We start from the raw sequence: 20,726 nt of genomic DNA, 5'->3' as shown, positions 1-20,726 counted from the left end.
AGCCTTGAGACAGTGTTAACAATGCAAGATCTGATTTCCTTAAATCCAATCAAACCATCACCGGCCAGATTTCGGCTCAGTACCTCATGCTTACAAGACGGACAACGGGGCATGGTCGTGGTCATGTGACCACTTTGTAAGTCAGGTGTGGAACAGATATTGCATTTGGATGCGACACAGGCCTCCGCTTTCAGAGAAAGCCTACAAAGAAACAACAACAGCATTTCCATTACACTATAATTATGTGCTGTGGTTTTCCCTCCCCATTGTAAGCAAAGCATCTGAAGGCTTGCTGTCTCAATAACCACTGCAGAATGCAAGGTTAACGAGAATGCGGTCGAGGAGCCTGAATGCGAAGCATACCAGCCTGTGTGGTGGCATTAAAAAACCTTCTTGCTATCACACATGAAAGACATGGCACAGCGGGAGGAATGCAGTGGTAGGTCTGAGACGCAGCCGTCTGCTGTACATGTGCTCATTACAGGCCTAATGTTAAATGGTCAGCTACAAAAAAAAAATCAAGCTAGATAGTTTGATCCTGATTTTGAGAGATCTATCTCTGGATAATCCAGAGAAAACATGTGTTGAATAATCGATCCACTGAAAATAGATTATTTTGTGGTGCCAGCTCCTTAAATGTGATAAATTCTGCTCTTCAGTAAGTTAATATCTGGAGTGTCAATCAGAAATAACAAACAATTTAAATATGTCACCTTGTGCTCCGGGAAATTACAATGAGCATTTTCAATGTGTTTCTATGTAAAATAATAAAGATTACATAATTAATCAAGAAAAGAAACACAAAATAAAAGCATGTTATCATCTTAAATACAAGAAGAGATTAAAAAATGTTTATTTCTAAATATTGGTTGTAACTTAAAGACATTAAAAAGGATTAAACTATAATGAATAAGTTTGTTAAAAGGTAATGAATAATCTGTAATGCAATATTCAGAGCCTTTTTTTTTGTAAGGTTATATTTGTTTAATGCGGAGAATTGTTGGTCACGAGTTTTGTGGGTAGAAGACCTGCAGCCTCATTGTAATTTTGATTGTGCATGTAGTCACATGGTAGTTGCATTTTAGTTGTTCATACTGTGTATGATATAAAGGTTTATATGTTTTATTATGGACTGTAAAATATGCTTCAGTCATTTTATGTGGCATCACTTTTTCTGTTATTCCAAAATGTTTCGAGCTTGTTCAGTGACTAGCTCGGGAGATTTACGTCTGAGACACTTGTGGTTGTGTCTCATCTCCATTCCGCTCCTGCAGCAACTCAAATTCATGCTGGAGCTGATAGGGAGGAATAGTGACTTCATGGTTCTGGCAGGAATTCCCCATCCCCCAAGACCTGCACTTATACTATTTCCCACATACTCACACACACTCACCCACACGCACAGAATTAAGAAGTGAAAGGACAGGATTATTCCAACATGACTGTGAATTCTTTGTTTTGAGGGGGGGTGGTGGCAGAGAAGAGGCAGGAACGCTTCCTGTGGTGGACAGAGCTCACTCATCTTTAAGTCCACAGTGTCTGATGTTGATTTGATGACTGTAAATGAATGTGTCATGTACAGCGAGGCTGCTCAAAGGAATCACATTATCATGAGGATAATAAACTGAAACACTAAAATATATTATTATTCATTATAACTCAGATGCTTAGATGTAATAAATGGGTTGTTTATCAAGCAGTTTTGGATAATCAGATTTATTGGCTGTGACTAATCGCTCTTACAGTTACGTTTCCGTCTCCAGGAAATTGTTACAAGGAGTCTTCTGTCTTTTCTACAATTCAAATTTCTTCCCTCCGATCCAAACTAGCCAATCACAGACACCGGCTGAACGGGGGACAGGAAGTGATATCAGTGAGCGCTGCTTTATTTACTGTCATCACCTCATATGTTTCTGCTGCTGCTCTCCACATTAGCATCTGGCTCCAGTATGTATCCCAGGGTGATGCAACAGCTGGGTAACCGTCAGCACTGCTCATCTGCTTTTGCTGTCTAAACTCCCTGACCGTCACATCACCACCTCGACCCTGATAGCTGACTCAGACCACATCACACACTTGACAGCTGCTATGCGTAGCCTCCGCTCACAGATTTCTTACACAAACACGCGCATGCAAAGCAAACCAAAGTGATAAAGACAGCGGGCGAGAAAGAAACGGGAAGAAACGGACGAGCAGCCACAGAGAGACAACTCATACTGTCGTCACACACATTTCCACATGGTCTTATGATGGGAGCCAAACTTAGCTCTAGTAAGGGTGTGGTTGTCTGCCTACATTGTAAAAATGTGTGGATGTTAGTTCTACAAAACTCATGAAGTAAAAACCATGTGCAGTATGTCTAAGGGAAGTAGTAATGACAGAGATAATGTCATGTGTCGTATTTTGCTACTCACTGATAAACGAGTGATTCAACTGAAAAGCTTTTAAGGATTTGTTGCTCTGAACTTCCATGCCTGGTTTCCCAGAAGAAATCCACTGGCAGACAGGGGGGTGATGCATTTAATGTTTACAGCAGCAGCAAATGCTGATTGTTCTGATATATATAAATAGCACTGGGTAGTTCCAGTAGCCTCAGCAGTGATAGCCCCCGTTGGCTGAACAAAGTAAAGAGCAGTAACTGTGTTAAATTAAACTCTACCAGCAAGAAAACCTGAGGAGAATATCACGATACACGCCAGCCTGACTCACTGCGAAGTGATTTAGCAACAAAAAAAACACCGCAGCAAAGACGGCTTGGTACCACAGATGTTGCAACAATGAGTAAAAAAAAACATGACTCCAGTTCATGGCATAAAGATTGTAATCAATACTGTAGCTGTGCAACAATGGAAAGAAAAGAGCAAAGATGGTGTGTGGTGCTCGACAGCATGTTGGAGGTGTAAGTAGAACCAATAAAAGAAAAGTACATTGAAGGACAAGGTAAACAGAACAGCAGCAGCTAATTCCCTTGAAAATGCTGAGGTAAGGTCAGTAAGTCAATACGTTATAGATGAGGGAGACTGAATCAGCCTTGCAACCCTAGAGATGTTTTTGGAGCAGGGAAGGCTCCAAAGCCTGAGGGGTGCAAAGAACAAACCAGGCAATAGATTCAAGACGAGACAGCCAAGGATCCTCTGGACAGACAGACAGACAGACAGACAAATGGACAGACAGACAAAAGGCTTTTCTAATCCCCGATGGCTAGATTGACTGTAGATTTACAAACATGAAAGCGTAGAGTAGAGGAGCTAAACAATCTATTGTTCCTCTCTCAGACAAAAACTGTTCTTTTTCTATTATATAGATATACCAGACATGTAAAAAAAACTGAATCAAAAGGTTATTTCTCTTTGTCTGGTCAACTAAGATCATCTTATATCTACAGTAACTCTACAGGGCAGCCACTCAATCGTGAGTTTTGTTTGATAGCAGTTAAATAATACAGTGCCTGAAATGTTTTTGGTCTTAAATTTAGAGTCGCTTCAGGGATATCAGTCTTTAAGTGTTTGATTCAGTCTGACATTTGAATCAAGTTGGCCTACTTTACCTCTCATCATAAATGAAGGAAAGCGACAACGATCAGTTCTATTCTGTTTAAGAGACCTCGTTTTATTCTTAGAAAGAACCTTATCTAAGCATTTTCCTTGCCAAGTCGCTCAAACAACATAGTAATTTGTTTGAGAAAACTACAACTGGAGGTTGAAATCCACGATAAGCATGTCTGTACTTTGGGGTTTGTCATCGTAAAAGGCTCAGTAAGTGTCCTGAGGCTGAATGTAATTTGACTGAGCGTAGCACAGCCAAGCATGCTTCGCCAGCTTTCAAACAATGCTTGGATAGGTGGAGCCAGATGAGGATGGATCGACACACGTATGTACAAAGAGGCCAACCGATACTGGAATTAAGGGGATAATATCGATATTGGGGAGTAAAAATCTCCTATATTGATATATCAACTGATATTTTTTACATATAATGAAAAACTTGAGATAAAGATATGTAATGGTGAAAATATATTTTACAGTTTAACAATAAACTTTAGCCGAAATTGCATAAGTGCACTAAAAGATTAACTTCACTGTGAATTTACTGATTTAAAAAACCTATAAATATAAAATAATAATTCTTCTAAATTCTAATTTTATACAAAAGGAAAGAACTTATGCTACTGAGTGATACACTTTAAAGAGTTTATAATTCATGCAGCCAGATGATGAATACTGTACACTAACATTAATCTCTTACGACAGGATAATAGCACCATGCTGGGTGATAATAAATCATTAAGGTGTCAGTACAGCACCTCAAATCTGCAGAAACCTGAGTGTGCATGTGTATGTATGGCTTTATGTGTGTTAATGTGCTGTGGACATGCAGCATGTGGTGTCCCATGCAGCAGAAAAGCCCATATGGTGCGGAAAAGCGGCCGCACGCGTCACATGAGCAGTTGGCGAGAGGAACAAACAAGCAAACACCTCCGTTTAGCCAGCATCCGTCCAGCCTGCTCCATTGTTGTTACCATACACAATCCAGCACAGCCCTGGTCTTAAGACATAAACCACATAAACCCACCACATGCTCAGTGACCCATGTGTTCCACATGACCTACAGACCTACATATGGAAATGTACACTTCATGGATATTCTACAGCAATGTGGAAAAACAACATAGCCTGCCCTTTAGCAATATCTGAAAAAAGTTATTATTCCTGTAGAGTCTACGGGGGAAACAACACCGTGGACAAGCTCTCGTACCGATAGAGATAATAAAAAATAGATTATTAATAATCCATGGGATTTTAATGAAGCACATTCCCTGCAGCATCGTTTTTTTCAGTGCATGTGACTAATTCTCCAAAGCATGTGTGCAGTACATTTTTCAGAAAATATACGGGCACACACTACTGGAGGCAGAGTTCTCAATGGGGCATGAAAACAGAAGAATATATGTAGCACACTAATGTGCAAATGAACCATCAAAATGTTAGAACAATAGACATGCTAGACATTTAATTCCCAACTTATCAACTAATGTTGATAACTAAATTAATTAAGTTCAAGCTTTTGCAAGGTGAATACTTGTAACTTTTCTCTGTTCATATCACTGTAAATTGGATATATTTGTGTTATGAACTGTTGGTCAGACCTTAAGGACATTGTAATAGACATTTTTCACTATTATCTGGCATTTTATTGATTAATCCATTTTGAGAAATAACTGGCATGTTAATGAAAGATGAAAATAACGTGTGGCAGCTCTTTATTAGATTGCAGTTGTGCAGAAAGAAAAAAAAATTAGGTATTAATTTTATTAATCATGGTTATACCCTTAAATACCTTCAAATATTCAAAAAATATCCAGTTGGTTATTATTATGAAAACATTTTGTATAAACACAATTCATTTTTAAAAACATTATTTTTTGTTTTTGAAGTTTTCTTATAGATCTATTAGAATATCTTCAACTTAGATCTGCTCAGTCATACTTGCTAAACAAAAAGTATTTTAACCAGTTTAATTCGTTTAGCTTCTGCAACATTGTTAAATAAAGATTGTCGTATGAATAATTCATGCTGTTTGCACCTACAGACACCAGAGCACACAGTGTGTCAAGTATATGTTTGCTCTGTTGCTCTGTCATGGCCCTGCGTGGCCCCTGCTGAGCAGATAATGACTGACCCGTGGCCCTTTAAAGGGAACATTAGTATTTCACCAACCCTGCCACGTTGATTATGGCACCAACGTTCATACAGCCCACAGCAATAGCCTCAGCAGCGGACAAAAATAGTGAACTCTCTCACACTGAAATCTACACTGGCACTTAGGAGGAAAAGAAACCATCAACGCTAGCACAACAGGACAATCAGGGGGGAGCTTGGCAGAGGTCGAAATGGGAATGGAAACTGCCCAAATACAAGATCAATATCTGCAGTGGAAAGAAGCACAAAATACCGGAAACTCAGAAGGGAGTACGTTACACCCCAAAACAGATGTGAAAGTCACTCTTGTTTTATTTTTCATTTTCTAGTTACGTGCAGAAAAAAAACAGACACACCCTTGATGTTCCATAACAAGGGAGAGGCTGATGATTATGTATAGAAATTGCTTAAAGTATTTTTCTCCTTTTTTTTGCTCTGCTCTGCTGTCTCTCCCGATTTCCTACCACAGACCTTTCTGTTCACCTCCCATACTTACTTTCTCTTCTCTCCTCAAGCCAGAGCTCCATCTCATAACTCGTTTAACGCTTATACTCTGGCAGATCACACAACTTAGATTCACTGTTATTTTTAGCCAGAGACGTCCCGGTACAAAAACATCTTGAATGGAACCGAACAGATTAGAATATTAAGTTGCAGGATAGGCTGTTTTCAGTCACAAGTCCCTGACCACTGAAGTAAAATGAACTCACTTCCTAAACTTCCTACTATACACAATGGTTGTGGGCAGGCCGGACGACAAACTCCTCAATCCCAACCATAGTCTAGAAGAGAAAATAGGTTCATATTATTGAAGGAAACATTGTTCATTGGCCACAAGGTCATCATAGGATTTATGATACTGAACCTGAGACACAAGTGCAGATGAGTGTTGATGATGTAGTTGTAGAGGATGAAATTTATTGCCTGTTCACCGCTAATAATAAAAAGATGACATATGTCAGCACTGACAGCTTGGTTGATTGTCTGTTTGTTTTTTGCTTTGACAGTTGTTACTAAGGTACAGAAGAAAGCCCATACAACACGAGAAACCTTCAAACTTCTGTCTGTGTATGCACACGTGTTATGATCTGCGCTACAACTACGTGTAAACGGACACGTATGGAGGTCAGGCTGGATCATAGTCTAGCTTGGGACATTGCTGCTGCTTGCTTTCCTGTCCGTTCCTGTGACACTGACACAGTTTTTAAAAATGCAAACCGCTTGTAGGGCCAACCGGGCCGTCCCACAGCCACATTTGCGGAGAGGACGGGAAGGAGGAGAAGAAAGAGGAGGAGGAGGAGGAGGAGGAGAAAAGGGCAGAGTGAAAGAGAGAGAAAGGAGAGCCGGAGTGCATGGTATTATCTGCACACTCTCAATCGTTGCAACCCAGAAAATTTGAATTATTACAGACAGAGGGAGGAGGAGGAGGAGACTAACAAGGCTCGCTGATGTGCAGCCTATAGCTCTCCAGCTTTCCAAGAACACGTCAGTCCACTATGTGAACTGCCAACTGTGTTATAATAAACCCCCCGACCTTGAATGCATGCTGATATCTTTGATGCCAATAGATGCAATTAAGGTAAATTGCAATCAGACTGCTGCTGCTGCTGCTATGAATACAAGTCTCTGTCTTAAATGTTTTGAACTGTTGTGTAACTTTGGTACATGGCATGCATCTGCAGAACAGTCTGTTACCTGATAATTCACTAATAATAACACTTATATGTCTGACAGATGCGTGCAAATAAAGCATCTCAGAGATTTATGTCAATATAAAATGACACACACAAACACACACAGCATTATAGCACATATATCCCCAGAGTTTTACATCTTATGTGATGATGACAGCAGAAAAATCAAACTCAACACAAAGAGAGCGGATGCATGTAGGCCAGCTACATCTGCCCCACGAAAACAAAGAAGAGGAGAGGGGTGTCCGACATTGGGGAAACACTCTGCAGCTACAGTGAAATACCAAACTCATATGATCTACCTTCTTCTACACAATAAAAAAAAAACACAAGACTCAAAGACGAGCCCGAGATCAGCATGTCTCCAATGATAGATGATAAACACAAAGCGTCCATTGTGACCGACCTTCATTGATGTGCATCCTGTCTCGATAGCCTCCATGCGTTTACAGAAGGATGCAACTAAATAAGACAATAAAACAGACCAGTAATACATAAATAGTATGATAGAGGGTGGATGTGTTTTTTTTTTGTTTGTTTTCTGTAAGAGAGGGAAGCAAAGTGTCGAGGCTGTGTCGCTTTACAAAGGCGGAGCAGGTCATGCTGCTGCTAGTTAGCCAACAGAGGACTCACAATAATAAGCATAACGTTATTACGTCAGTTTAAATCCATGTTTTTATTAATGTTTTTGTCTATAAACGCTGACATGAAGAGATGTGCAGCAGAGCAGCGGCTCTTTCTTCTCGTTTCTCTGACGCAAACTTCACGTGAGTCTAACGGTTAACGGCTTAAAAAAACAAACCGCTGTTTTTTTGTTTTTTTTTGCGTAGCTACTGAATAAAAGTGAAAACTAAATCCTCACTTACCCTTTTTTTGTTTCCTTTCTGCTGTGTGTTCGCTGTTGAAGGGGTGTATGTGTCTGTGTGTGTGTGTATAGAGCCCAGCCCTGCCGTTGCTGCAGTTCAGTCTGGCTCTCTGCTGCTGCTGCTGCTGCTGCTGCTGCGCGGCGGCCTTCTCTCCCTCCGTTGCTCAGCAATAAACGCTGCCGCTCCCTCCCTGCGCGGCGAGCGGCGTCCGGACAGGAGCGTCAAAGCGGCGGAGGTGGAAATCATCACGTTCCGGTGATGACTTTCAGAATAAAAGCAGAGCGAGCGAGCACGGTGCAGAGATTTTTTTGTGTGATGTATAAAGTACTAGACCAGATGACTCTGCAGCTGTCAGTGAGAGTTGCAGAGAGAGGAGACTCATTCTGTAACAGTTGATTTCATAATTGCACTCTCTCCAATTAAAGTTTCAGAATCCATATATGTATTTTCTTATGTTTACTTTTATAGGTACTTGTTGGTACTTGTAAAGCTGCATATCTATCTATCTATCTATCTATCTATCTATCTATCTATCTATCTATCTATCTATCTATCTATCTATCTATCTATCTATCTAAAGTTCAAGTCAACTTTATTATCAATGCTGCTATATGTCATGTCATATGACATACAGAGAATTGAAATTGTGTTTCCCTCTTATCCCGGTGCAAACAGCAATAAACATGAAATATATAAAATATAAGTAAAAGATGTAAAAAAACATACTAATAATCCAAAAAAAAATAATTAATATATTACTAATAATTATATTAAAATTAAAACAAATAAATACATAAAATCTATCTATCTATCTATCTATCTATCTATCTATCTATCTATCTATCTATCTATCTATCTATCTATCTTCATTCAACTATTATATTTATTATTGAGGTTGTGGTCTGGAATAGTGTTAACTGACAGTGTCAACAAAATCTTAAAAATGATAAGCTTCATTAAAGTAGATTTTATGGCAGAGTTGCATATAGTAGTAATTATTGTCTATTTCATTTAGTTTCTAGTACAGAAAAAAGCATAAATAAATAAAAAAATGTGTGTATATATAATATATATTTTATACATATATATTGTAAATATAAAGTTTATTGCACCCTAAAAGATTACAGTAGTTTATAATGAAATAATTCAGCTAAAAACAAAACTTTGTAGTGATGTTTTGAAATAAGAAGAAAATAATAAGATAGTTATAACATATTAATCAATACTTCTCATACCTTGATCACAAGAAAGATTTAAATAGGAGTAGATACATTGTAAGTTTTGTTATGGTGGATCACATTTGTGTCCAAGTAATTAAAACACATAAACAACAGTGTATGTAAAGTTTGATAACTGTATGCAGATGCAGAAGAAGAAACCAAGAGTTAGTGTTACCCTGTACCCTGGTGTTAAACTGTCTAGCTCTGCAAAAAATGTTCTGTAAATGTGGAGTATTTTTAGTGAAAGCACATTGCTGTCACCCAAATGTCTGTCACAATAAAGTCTGAATTGGTTTTATAATTTGTTTGTTAAATTTGATTTCTTAATGTAGTGAGCATGAATCAGGAAGATCGAAAGGTCAAGATAAACTTATGTATTCATATGGTTTTTTATCTAACATAATCATGTTGGGTGGACTCAACTGCAGCTGTATAAATTGTATGGGATGAAATACAACCTACAGAAATATACAGTTTAAGGCACAGAGTCACATAGAAAATGCACTACAGATGGCAAAGTAGCTGACATCACTGTGCACAGACTGGATCAGAGGATTAGATACTCCTTATCTTAATGTTCAAAACTCTACCTTGTGATTTTGAAAGCAGATACGCAATTTCCGGCTTTTCCAGTTATGTCTCTGGCTAACTTGACACAAGTTATCCTCAACAGCGCCTGCCTGCGTCTACACTTCCAGCCATGGATGCTTCCAACTCGACCAGAAATCACCCAGAACCGGGTGGGCGGGTTTCCTGGACTCACTGGTCACGTTTCAGGGTCTTTTGTGACTGTACCATCAGCTGGGCTGCGCAGCTGGTGATACCATGCATGGTGCGCAGCTGAAATGAAAGAGGATCCCCGGGAACCAAACAACTAAAGAAACGATTAAATTAAAAGAGGATGTTGCAATACAGGAACAAAAATGCATTTGGCCGGATCAAATGTGCACAGCTTTTAAAATTACATTACATTTTACAGATTTTAAACATTTTAATAACCTCGTACTATTAAAGTAAATTAAACGCTTTTTGTTTGCACCTTTATATGATGAGCTATCCTACTGAGAAATTATTTCCATGCCACAAAAATGAGATTTAAATAGTTTTATATGCTTCCAGCGAGTTGTTGTAAATTTAATATATTTATTTTAAAGATATTCTTTAAATGTATATTCAAACAATAACCTAAAATATTGGTTAGAGATTATATATTTTTTTACAATCCAATGCAAAAATTCAAATCCAAAACAATGCACTCACGTAATTTGTCTGGCACAGTGACGCAATGACGCTCCCTCCCTGTCGACGTGAAGGCACTCGGTTGTAAATCCCTGTATGTACCGTCAGGAAAGGGCGGAGCGTTTGTTTGCTATTTATTTTCGAACTGGACATTCAACCCCGTGCTATTTTGTAACATTTTCTGAGTGAAATATTATTATTACTATTATAGAGTACTTCACAATAAATTTTTTCGCATTCATCTTTATTTTAGCCATTTTTTGGTCCTTATTGGAAGTTACTCTTTCCAAAGTAATTTCTTGTGTATTTACTCTGTCGTCATTGCGGCAGACGACGTGACACAAATCGAACCTCCCCGTCCGTTGGAAGTAGAGGGAAGGAGTGCCGTTGCTAGCGAATGGACAAGACAACATGGACGACCAGCGGGACGTTCAAACTGCCAAGCGAAACGGGAGCTCCGTCAGGTCGTTGTTACCGGCCGGCTCCGCGGTGGATATGGAGATTAAACGGAAGAAAATACGACAGAGCGCCTTATTCCTGCAAACGGAGGTATGGACAAAGAAATACAGAGATTATTCGTATGTGTTTTTGTCGTCCAGTTCAGTTGACGCTGAAAGGGTCCAAAGTGCAACAATACTAACGTTAACGGTTACAACGCAGCTTCAGTAACGTCTATTCAAAAACAAGTTAAATGACTTTTCAAACGTCTTTCACTTCTCTGGGACACAAATAACAAAAGCTACGAGCTCGTTGGACTCGTTATCCAACACCGGAGACGCCCCCTTTAACGTTATTCCTGAAACCAGAGCCGCTGCATTGTTGATGAAATAACGCCTCACCTGTTTTTGCTCTAACACCGCTGCAACTAAATGTCATTTCAGCCCAAAAGCATGAAACGATGCCCGAGTCTTCTGAACGACACTCTGCAGATAGTAGAGGATATGAATCTGTTGTACATACGACAGATTTCTAAGAAGCTACAGGTGCATAATCTTAGTTTGTAATGTGGAGAGTGATGATGTTTGTACCCCCTCAAACAATTGTGGATGTAGCTCTGAACTTAAATTGAAATTGAATTGGTGTTTTTGAATTTTTAAACAAAATTATATCAGACATCATCGTACTCCAATTACCTAGAACCTCTCTGATCCATTTTACATTTGCCATCCACACATTTCCACACTGTAATATGTATACAGTCTATATAAAGTCATGTAGCCACCATTTATTTTCATCCCATCTAGAATATACAGCATGTCAGTCATTATTTGCATCATTTAACCTCACACAAGTTGCTCTTGAGTGAAAAGAAGCCGCAAGTCTGACATTATTATCAGCGTACTATTGACAAATTAATTGTGCTGGTATCCAGGGTTGTGTCAGATTACTTTGAAATGTAGTACTGAAAAAAAAATCCAATTAGATTACTTCAAAATCATTTAAAGTGTTTAGGTTTTTATTTATTTATTTTTATTATATTTATTTTATCTTCTTTGGGTAGTGCTTTTTATTTATTTTATTTTATAGTTTTTTATCTTTCTATTGTCTACTTCATGTTTTATCTTGTTGTGCAGCACTTTGGAAATCTTTGTGTTTGCTAAAAATCTTGCAATATATACCGGTGTATATATAAAGTGGATTGGATTAGATTGGATTTTAGTGGCATCTAGCACTATAGTTGCTGATCGCCCTCACCTCACTCTCCTCACTCCTTCCCAGTGTGAAGGAGAAACTAGTGACTGCAAAACACAAGGAAAAAAAGCCTTATCTACATTCAGTGTTTAGTTTGTCTATTATGAGCTACTGTAGATAATTTTCTGTCATGTTCTCTAAATAGAGCCCCCAAATCTTACACACTAGACCTTTTACGTTCCTCAAGTATTCCTTTTTTTACTTTAAACATCTTCAGTGTAGAATAAAATTAATTTTGCTTTGAACATGTTTTGCATTTCATGTCAAGTCACATCAATATAGCTATATTGCCATTGTTTCAAAACCCTGTATGTCCATAAATCATTGGTTACACTTTTTTTTTTCTCAAGTGTAATCTGGTCTGATAGTATTTTTTTTGTAATCAAAACAAATTTTATTTGTATAGCCCAAAGTCACAAAGTACATTTGCCTCAGAGGGCTTTACAATCTGTACAGGGAGTGACACCCTCTGTCCTTAGACCGTCGGTTCGAGTGAGGAAAAACTTGCCCACAAAAAAACCTTTAACAGGGAAAAAAGGTGGAAGAAACCTCAGGAAGAGCCACAGAGGAGGGATCCCTCTCCCAGGACGGACAGACGTGCAATAGATGTCCCGTGTACAAACAAAACACAAACATATTGTACAATTACAATGAATGATAAAATGATTACATGAGCAGTGGAACCTAATTAAATGCAATCTGTAACTACCCCCACCTTGGTGGTAGCTATCATTGGCACTAGATTTCCTGAGACCCTTGTAATATTCGGTTGTCTTGTCATTCTCAAGGAGCACTGAAAGCTTTAGCTGTGTCTGTGCCAGAAGGATGCTGCCTTTTTTTCTTTTTTTTTTTCTTTTGTGCTGCAACTCAATCCTCCGTCTTTGCCAAGAAACCGCTCCGATACAGAGGCGCACAAGGTTAAGTGTGCTGAAGAGGCAGGAAGATGTTGCAGGTCATCTTAAAAGTGTTCTTGTTTGTGTGTGTGAGATTTATGGGTATTACTTGTTGACCTCACATCACCAAAGTGCTGTCACACCTTTAACACACATTATTTTTTATTGGCAGAAACATTCAAGGGCAACTTCGCTCTAACTCCGCTTTAGGAAAACCAACGTGTTTGCACTCATCACATCTCTGGTCTCATTACAGCATTTTGTTTTGTGCACTAACACAATTTAAGAGCTTAACTGCAAGCTGCTGGTCCGTGTTTTGACTTGGATTGATTTGGTCGTTTTGAACTTTCTTCTCTGTATGTTCTGTCCACAAAGAACACTAACATACAAGAAAAGCTTGACTTTGAGATGCGAATGCGGGAGGGTGCCTACAAGCTTCTGCTCGCCTGCAGTAAGCGAGAGCAGGTTCTTAACGCCGCCAAGAACCTGCTGACCTGCAACGCCAGGATCAAGGCCTATCTGACACAGCTGCAGAAGAAGAAAAAGGAGCAGGACATGATGGGAGCTGTTAAGAGGTACGGAATTACGATATTTTGAAGAAGTACACTGACATTTTATTGTACATTATCCAAATAAGTAGTTTTAGATCAAACTGTAATAACTTCAGTGAAGAAACTGCAGCACTGGGACTAGGCTACATAGACAGATTGAAGTGCACGAAGTTCATATGTAAATATGATATATTGAAGCACATATTGTGATTACTGTGAAATTTTTATTTCAGACTTTCAGATCCAGTTTCAGATGACCGTGTGCCCTGTAATGGGACAATTGCAATGTCTGGTAAGATAGTTTTCTCATTGTCCGGAATTATTCATCACTGGTGAGAGCAGAATAATAAATTATGTATAGCACAGCCAAATTTTAATAGTTTCCAGGGTAATTCATATTCACAAAATGGATATCGAACATTTTGGAAATGAGCTCCTAAAAGTGTCACTTTGTTAATAAACTTTTTTCCTCTCTGCTCATGTAGGGCTGCGCATTCCTTTAATGTGGAGGGATTCAGACCACTTTAACAACAGAGGGAGTAAGTTTGCACGTGTTTCACTATTTATCATTCATCTGTTTAGCTTTGCTTCATGTTGTTTTGCGGATACTTGCTGTACCAACACAAACTCTACACCTTCTCTCTGCGTTTATTAGGCTCTCGTCGAGTGGCGGTGTTCTGTGTGATGCAGATTGGCTCAGAGGTGTTTGACACACAGATGGTGGTTGTGGACAGATCAGTCACTGACATCTGCTTTGAGGGAGTCACCATCTTGTAAGTGGTTATTGTACATGTCCGCTAGAAGCTCCTCTTGGTGCCCTTCTTAAGCAGCAGAAAACATATTGTGGAATTATATTAAGAATGTGTACTTTAGTTATGATATGAATAGCAGAATATGTATTTGTTAGGGATTATGCTGTTAACAGTTGCTCTAATTGAAATGTATCTGTCCTCTCTTGTAGCAAAGAAACAGTTCCTCAGTTTGAGCTGAAGGTGGAACTGTGGAGCTGTGCTGTGGAGGAAGAGCTCACGGTGGTAAATACACCAAAGAAACTGGCCAAGAAGCTCCGCAACTCCTTTGGAAAGACAGCTGGGAAGAAGCTGTGCCCTCTGCTGGACTCTCCAGACCCTGACACCTTTCTGCAGTACAACCCCATACCCTTGTATGTATTGTGTTATCCCATAAAACCCTTTACAGACTTCTTGGCTCTCAATTTAAGGTTTTTGCAGTTGGGAACTAACTCGATTATGGCTTGTTACTGGAACAAAGGGTGTAGCTGCAGGCTCACACAGTGGGTTTGTAAACAAATCACACAGAGTGAATGTTGAAATAAGGGTTAAACCAATATTTGGGGTTATGGATACTGATATGTTTAACTTTTCTTTTTCTTTTTTTTTGTTGTTGCACCAATTGAACTATTTTATTTAAAAAAAAAAAAATCTTTTAATGTTCCTGCCTGTATTTTATTTGTGCTTGAGAGGAAAAGCGTACTTAACAGCATTTAGAGCATTTAGTAAAACTGAACATCTGTAAGTGATACATACCACCTGTTCAGTGGGAGGAGAAACACTGGGATTGTTAGGCCTTTGAACAAGGACATTATTATTATTATTATTTACAAAAGGTGCAATTATGTACACATGTTTGGGTAAAAGGGTTAGAGTCTCTGTATATTGGTGTATTTATTCTTCTTATTATTATTATTTTTTATATATGGAATTGGAGCATAAATCTTTTATGGTTAAGCCTAGGAAGCCAAGAAATAACAAGTCAATGCAGCAAAGTTGAAAGAATGCTTAACTCTGTGTTTCTGTGTACGTTTACCTGTGCCAGGGGAGCCAAGTACAGCCTGCTGGCCTACACTACGCTGTGTCTGCCCGAGGCTGAAGGCAGTTTTCAGTCTCACTCCCTCATTGTCCTCCAAAATGGTAAGAAGCAAAGCCACAGAAATGTAATATCTGCGGATATAAAGGGATTATGCTTTTTATCTCCTCATTTAATTCAGTGCTACAGTAATGATACAATATTTTTTACAAAAATGAAAGATACAATTAAAGAAAATAACCCATGAAGTTCAGCATGGATTACTTTTATTTTTCTGCGTGAGATTAAATGGATTAGAAAGTGTGTGCTCAAGTTATCTAGATTTAAATTCAGGAGTAAACATTTGGTATGAATAGGTATCAGCTCTCTCATGTGTGTTTTTTTTAAAGTGGAATACTACACCTTTTATAACTGAATGTTGCTGCACTTCATTCCCACAGCTGAGTGGTCATCTTGGCTTCCACTTTACGGCAACCTTTGCTGCCAGTTGGTGGCTCAACCTGCCTGCATGACACAGAGCATGATGACCGGCTACCTGAGCCAGAAGGTGCGTTGGCTGTGTGCATTAACACTAGCTCCATGACTGGCTTTTGTGTTAAATACTAACATGTCTTTTTTCTTTTCTTTTTTTAGCAAAATGTGGAGGGGATGTACCGATGCTGCAGTCTTTACTGTGTGCTGAGTGCTGGCTTTTTGTCTTGTTACTTCACCCCAGAAGAAATTGACGCTAAAGTGCAGCCCACTCTAAACGTACCCGTCAACAAGGTAAGACTTCATCCAAGCCTCTACGTTCCACACTCTCATTTGCATTTGGTGCTCAGTTGTACTGTAGAGCTCATTGATTAAAAATGACTGGCACTTAACTACAGGAGCATAATGAAGTGTAATAAAAACATAACAAAACACACAGTATGGAAAGAAATTACCCTGATGTGTCTGTACATTGTGTAATTGTATTTATTAGATCAATAAATGTAAAAGTGAAGAATTGCTGTAACTCTTGTCACTGTTAATTACTATCACTACTTAATATCTCCCTTAATTGCGCTGTGTGGTTAGTGGAATTTTGAATTAGAGATAAATAGCACAGTCATTATTATTGATTTAAATCTCAATTTTCCCTAACATTTGCAGAATAACCAAAATACAAAATGCCACATTACTCACTGAAATCCTGCTTGCATCTTTGACATTTTGCTGCTGAATTATTATTTTTTTCCTGCAATATCAGCGATGTGCTTTTTTAGTGCAGTGTCTCACGTAAAACTCATTTGTTTACTGCAGATTTTTAGCTCATGATAAGTTGTTTGTGTTGTTCTGCAGGACACCCGCATCCGTGTGATGGAGAAGGAGTCAGCAGGCCAGAAATCCAGGAGTCTGTCCATCATCAATCCTTCACCAGAGGGATCTCAGACCATCACCTTCACCACAGAAACCAGGGATGAGCTGGAGGACTGGCTGGACGCCCTCCACCAGCACCTCTATGACCAGAGTGAGCATGTTTCTGTGTAAACATACAGAAGAAGGGTGTGTATGTATATAAAATCTCAAGGTGACACACAGTACATGTGTGCACAGAGCAGGAACATGTTTGTTGTTATATAAAAAGGTGCTTGAGAAGAAAGAGAAGGTGTGTACATCAGACTGTTTGGGCAAGAAGAGCTGCACATATAGATTTAGGTTAACTCCTCTAAGAACAGATACTAGAACCTTTTATCTGTGTCTCTCATGCTTCTCCTTGTTTACAACCAGGCCAGTGGCTGCACTGCTGCAACCAGCTAATGAAGATCGAGGTCAAGTCACCACGGAAACCATCACTCTTCCTCACGAAGCAGGCTGACTCTGTCTACAATGACCTCAGTGAGTAGAATAATTGGAACGAGTGGCTGAAGTGAGTTAGACAGAGGGTGATAATTCGACTGTTTTTACAGGATTTGTATTTGTATACGTCTATTTATAGAAGATATGATTCAAGTGCTCAAAACAAAAGAGACGCCTCAATGAAATGAATATATTCTGTTATCCACATATAATAGCTTTAATTTCAGTGCTGACGCATGTAAATGAAAGCCTTTTACATGCAAATTAGAATACTGGAATGTGTGCTTGTGTGTTGTTTGTGAAATGTTACTTTTTTTTTCCACATTTCAATAATCTACCAAACTGGGGAAAAATTATAACATCTGCCTAATGTATCTGACCTTTTTGTTTATTTTGCTCCGTGTGCAGGTATAAATTCACCTGGAAAGTTTGAGGGCATCACAGACATCATCCACAACAAGATAGAGGAGACAGATGGCCGCTTTCTTATTGGTCATGAAGAGGAGAAAGAAGTGGCTAATTGGTCCACTCTGTTTGATGGGTCACATTCATTTGTAGTGCAGAAGAATGTTCTGTCCCAGAGCAAAACCTCCACCCCTTGTTCAAGTCCCAATCCCAACAGCAGCTCTACATCCATCGGCAGCAAGAAGCGCCGTGCACCGCCCCCTCCTTCTAACAGAGACCCTTATATTCCTCCAAGCCGCCCAGCCAGACCTCCCCTCCCTGCTTCCCTTCATCCTCCTCCATCATACCAGGAGAAGGAGAACTCCGACTCTTGCACTTCACGCCCAGCCACAAGGTCCAAAACTGGCAGGCCATCTCTGGATGCCAAATTCTCTGCCATCATACAGCAGCTCCAGCGTAACAACACTGGAGGTGCCGGAGCTCTCAACCGTAAAAACGCTCCACTGGGCGTCCTCGATGTGCAACCACAAAGTCAGCCTCAGGCTCCTCTCCAGCAGCTGGAGTACCAGAGCCACTACACCCAGATCACTGAAGCCACAAGTGAACATGGCTTCATCAGACCAAGTCACGGGCCTGGTCCTGTTCCTGCACCGAGGAGCAAACTGAGGAAGTCTTTCAGAGAGAGGATGAACCTTAAAGCCTTGTGACCTCGACTTTTGAACATATCTAGATTTAACCAACTAACCCTACTTTACCACTTATACAAATAACTATAACAACAGTTGTAACTTCAGCTGAAATATAATATAATTGATTCTATCTCACTAGTTATAATATGATGATATTTTGGAGTTCTCCCAGCCAAGAAATACTCCAGCACATATCACCTCCATAAAACTGCAAGTAGTTTAAAGTAGTATGTTATTAGTGAGTATTAGAGGTACTGATAGGTGGATTTTGTTACCTTTGGTCAGTCTAAGCAAACATAACATCGCCCGGCTCCAGCTCCATATAGAGTTCATAGTGGTATTTATCTTTTTTATCACATTTCCCAAAATGTCAAACCTGATCTAAGGATTGCTGGGTGACGAGATCTCTTTAAAAAAAGATTGTCACAATGTCCATCATGACAACCCAAATCCCGGTTGACACCACATATCACAATATCAATATTGTATTGATATCTTCAGCACCACTCTCCATTTATAAACTTTCATGTGCAGCTAACCCATAGATGAAATTGAAAGCTGTATGTTGGCCTGAGCGCTGCCATCATCAATCCCACTAAAATGGAAAGGCTTATTTCTCAGCTTTGCCACTGGAACATGGACCGAAGAAAGAGCCTTTGCAAAAGCACTCAAATTGGAATTGATCCATTGGCCAACTGTGGACGAGTCATTCCTTTTGGAACTATTGACTTATTCCACTTACTGTGACAATTTTATGACCACTATAGCAGATTTTAAGGGAACAGGATTTTAGGAGCAATTGCGAGCACTAATGTGACTTCTCCATTTCCCAGAGGTCTTAATAATGGAGGAGTGACCTTGGTTTTCAGTGGCTACACAGTATGTCCAACATAATTTAACACTGCAGCCCATAAATGCTATGAACATAATTGAATGAATGAGTCTTTTGAGTGCCTAAAATAATGAGCGCCCTTGTGTTTGTGTTTTGAACATATCCAATACTGCCAGCCACTAAATAGTTCAACCACTTAACAATCCCATGTTGAAGAATGCTATTCATAATTACACACAGTGTACAAAACATCAGAGTTAGCTACTTTTTCTGAAGACGCCTGGCCAGATGAAGCAATATGGTGAAAGCTACAATCCCATTTTTGTTTTATCTCACCTCATTGTTTTTAATCAACCGGGGGAGATATAAATTTTGGCGTGAGGCGGATTACAGGGGGATTTAGTTTAAGCCTCGAAAGAACCGAGAATGGTTTGTACAAAGCGAGAAGCTGCTCGATATTAGCAGCTTTTAAAATGTTTTCCAAGCTCTGTGTGTATTATCAATACATTAGTCACTTTGATCTTGTACTGTACTGTATATATGTGGAAAACAAGGGATAGCTCTAGGGTCAAACCACATAGCATTATTTTTTTACTGACGCTCAAGTAGTAACCCCGTGGGCTACATGCATATAGATCATATCAAAACAATAATTATATTGCACTTCTGTATCTCACCATTTTCAGTTTGACTAAGCGCGCTTGAAAGAAAGAATTTAAATCATATGTCAATATATTTGACAGTTATTATGAAATATAACATTTCTGTATAGTATTTCAGATTAACTGTGTGGTGAAAGCAGTTTTATGCAACCAGTACAGTAAAATGATCCTCTTGTGGATTTAAGCTTGAGGGAGAGGACATCTAAATGCTTTATAACTGAACATACTCACTTTCATCAGAGCCAACATAATGAGCCAGATTTACCTTCATGTTTTAAACATATTTGTCTTTTGTGTTTTTTTTTATTAAAATGTTATATAATTCCTTTTTATAGTATAATATTGTCGTGTCATCTCAATGTTCTTGTTAGCATATGAATTATTTAGACTCTTAAGTGGCTCTGTTCTTTATGTACTAGTAAGTAGGGAACCATTAATCTTGTCCTAGTGCAGAGTAATTTGTGATAGTGCAATGTTATGTAAAGTACCGTAGTTATTTTTGTTTCTCAAAAGGTGCAATTTTCTCCTCACTCCCGCTCTGTTCACTGTTGTCTTGGAAGCAAACTGTATTTTTTATTATTGCTGATCTGCAATAAAACGGCCTACATTCTGTCCTGGTGAGGCTGCTTTATTTTTGCT

The 20,726-nt window shown here is 39.0% G+C and overlaps 2 protein-coding genes across 7 annotated transcripts in view; one reads left to right on the top strand and one right to left on the bottom strand.

Moving 5' to 3' along the window:
• The window catches only part of cep170aa (centrosomal protein 170Aa), a 38,816-nt gene extending 30,316 nt beyond the window's left edge, over positions 1-8,500 (bottom strand). For 2 of the 5 annotated variants that reach the window (XM_027277373.1, XM_019253061.2), the window contains exon 1: positions 8,260-8,493. The gene's annotated coding sequence lies outside the window, so the exon portion shown is untranslated. Of the gene's footprint in view, positions 1-8,259 lie in introns of all 5 variants that reach the window. The other 3 variants (XM_027277374.1, XM_019253045.2, XM_027277372.1) reach the window with 3 other exon arrangements.
• A 2,361-nt stretch (positions 8,501-10,861) lies between these two features.
• rtkn2 (rhotekin 2) lies at positions 10,862-20,701 on the top strand. Of its 2 annotated transcripts, XM_027276602.1 has the most exons (13): positions 10,862-11,267; positions 11,600-11,701; positions 13,679-13,878; positions 14,088-14,146; positions 14,340-14,393; positions 14,510-14,627; positions 14,816-15,016; positions 15,688-15,782; positions 16,119-16,225; positions 16,312-16,443; positions 17,002-17,170; positions 17,431-17,538; positions 17,908-20,701. In XM_027276602.1, the coding sequence occupies exons 1-13, from the start codon at positions 11,130-11,132 to the stop codon at positions 18,609-18,611; spliced, it is 2,187 nt and encodes a 728-aa protein (XP_027132403.1). In that variant the 5' UTR covers positions 10,862-11,129; the 3' UTR covers positions 18,612-20,701. The 2 variants fall into 2 exon arrangements, with proteins under 2 accessions (XP_027132403.1, XP_010741019.3); XM_010742717.3 differs by lacking the exon at positions 11,600-11,701 and having other exon boundaries at positions 10,873-11,267.
• The last annotated feature ends 25 nt before the right edge of the window (positions 20,702-20,726 follow it).

Source organism: Larimichthys crocea, chromosome III, assembly GCF_000972845.2.
Source record: "Larimichthys crocea isolate SSNF chromosome III, L_crocea_2.0, whole genome shotgun sequence".
Lineage (NCBI taxonomy): Eukaryota > Metazoa > Chordata > Actinopteri > Sciaenidae > Larimichthys > Larimichthys crocea.
Note: the sequence above shows the minus strand (reverse complement) of the source record. Positions and strands in the feature narration are given on the sequence as shown.

Bases quoted from the DNA above. Each gene is read 5' to 3' on its own strand.
- rtkn2 (XM_027276602.1), top strand. From the start codon at position 11,130: ATGGACGACCAGCGGGACGTTCAAACTGCCAAGCGAAACGGGAGCTCC. The intron at 11,702-13,678 runs GTGCATAATCTT...CTGTCCACAAAG, and splicing joins AGATTTCTAAGAAGCTACAG to AACACTAACATACAAGAAAA. The intron at 14,628-14,815 runs GTAAGTGGTTAT...CCTCTCTTGTAG, and splicing joins TTTGAGGGAGTCACCATCTT to CAAAGAAACAGTTCCTCAGT.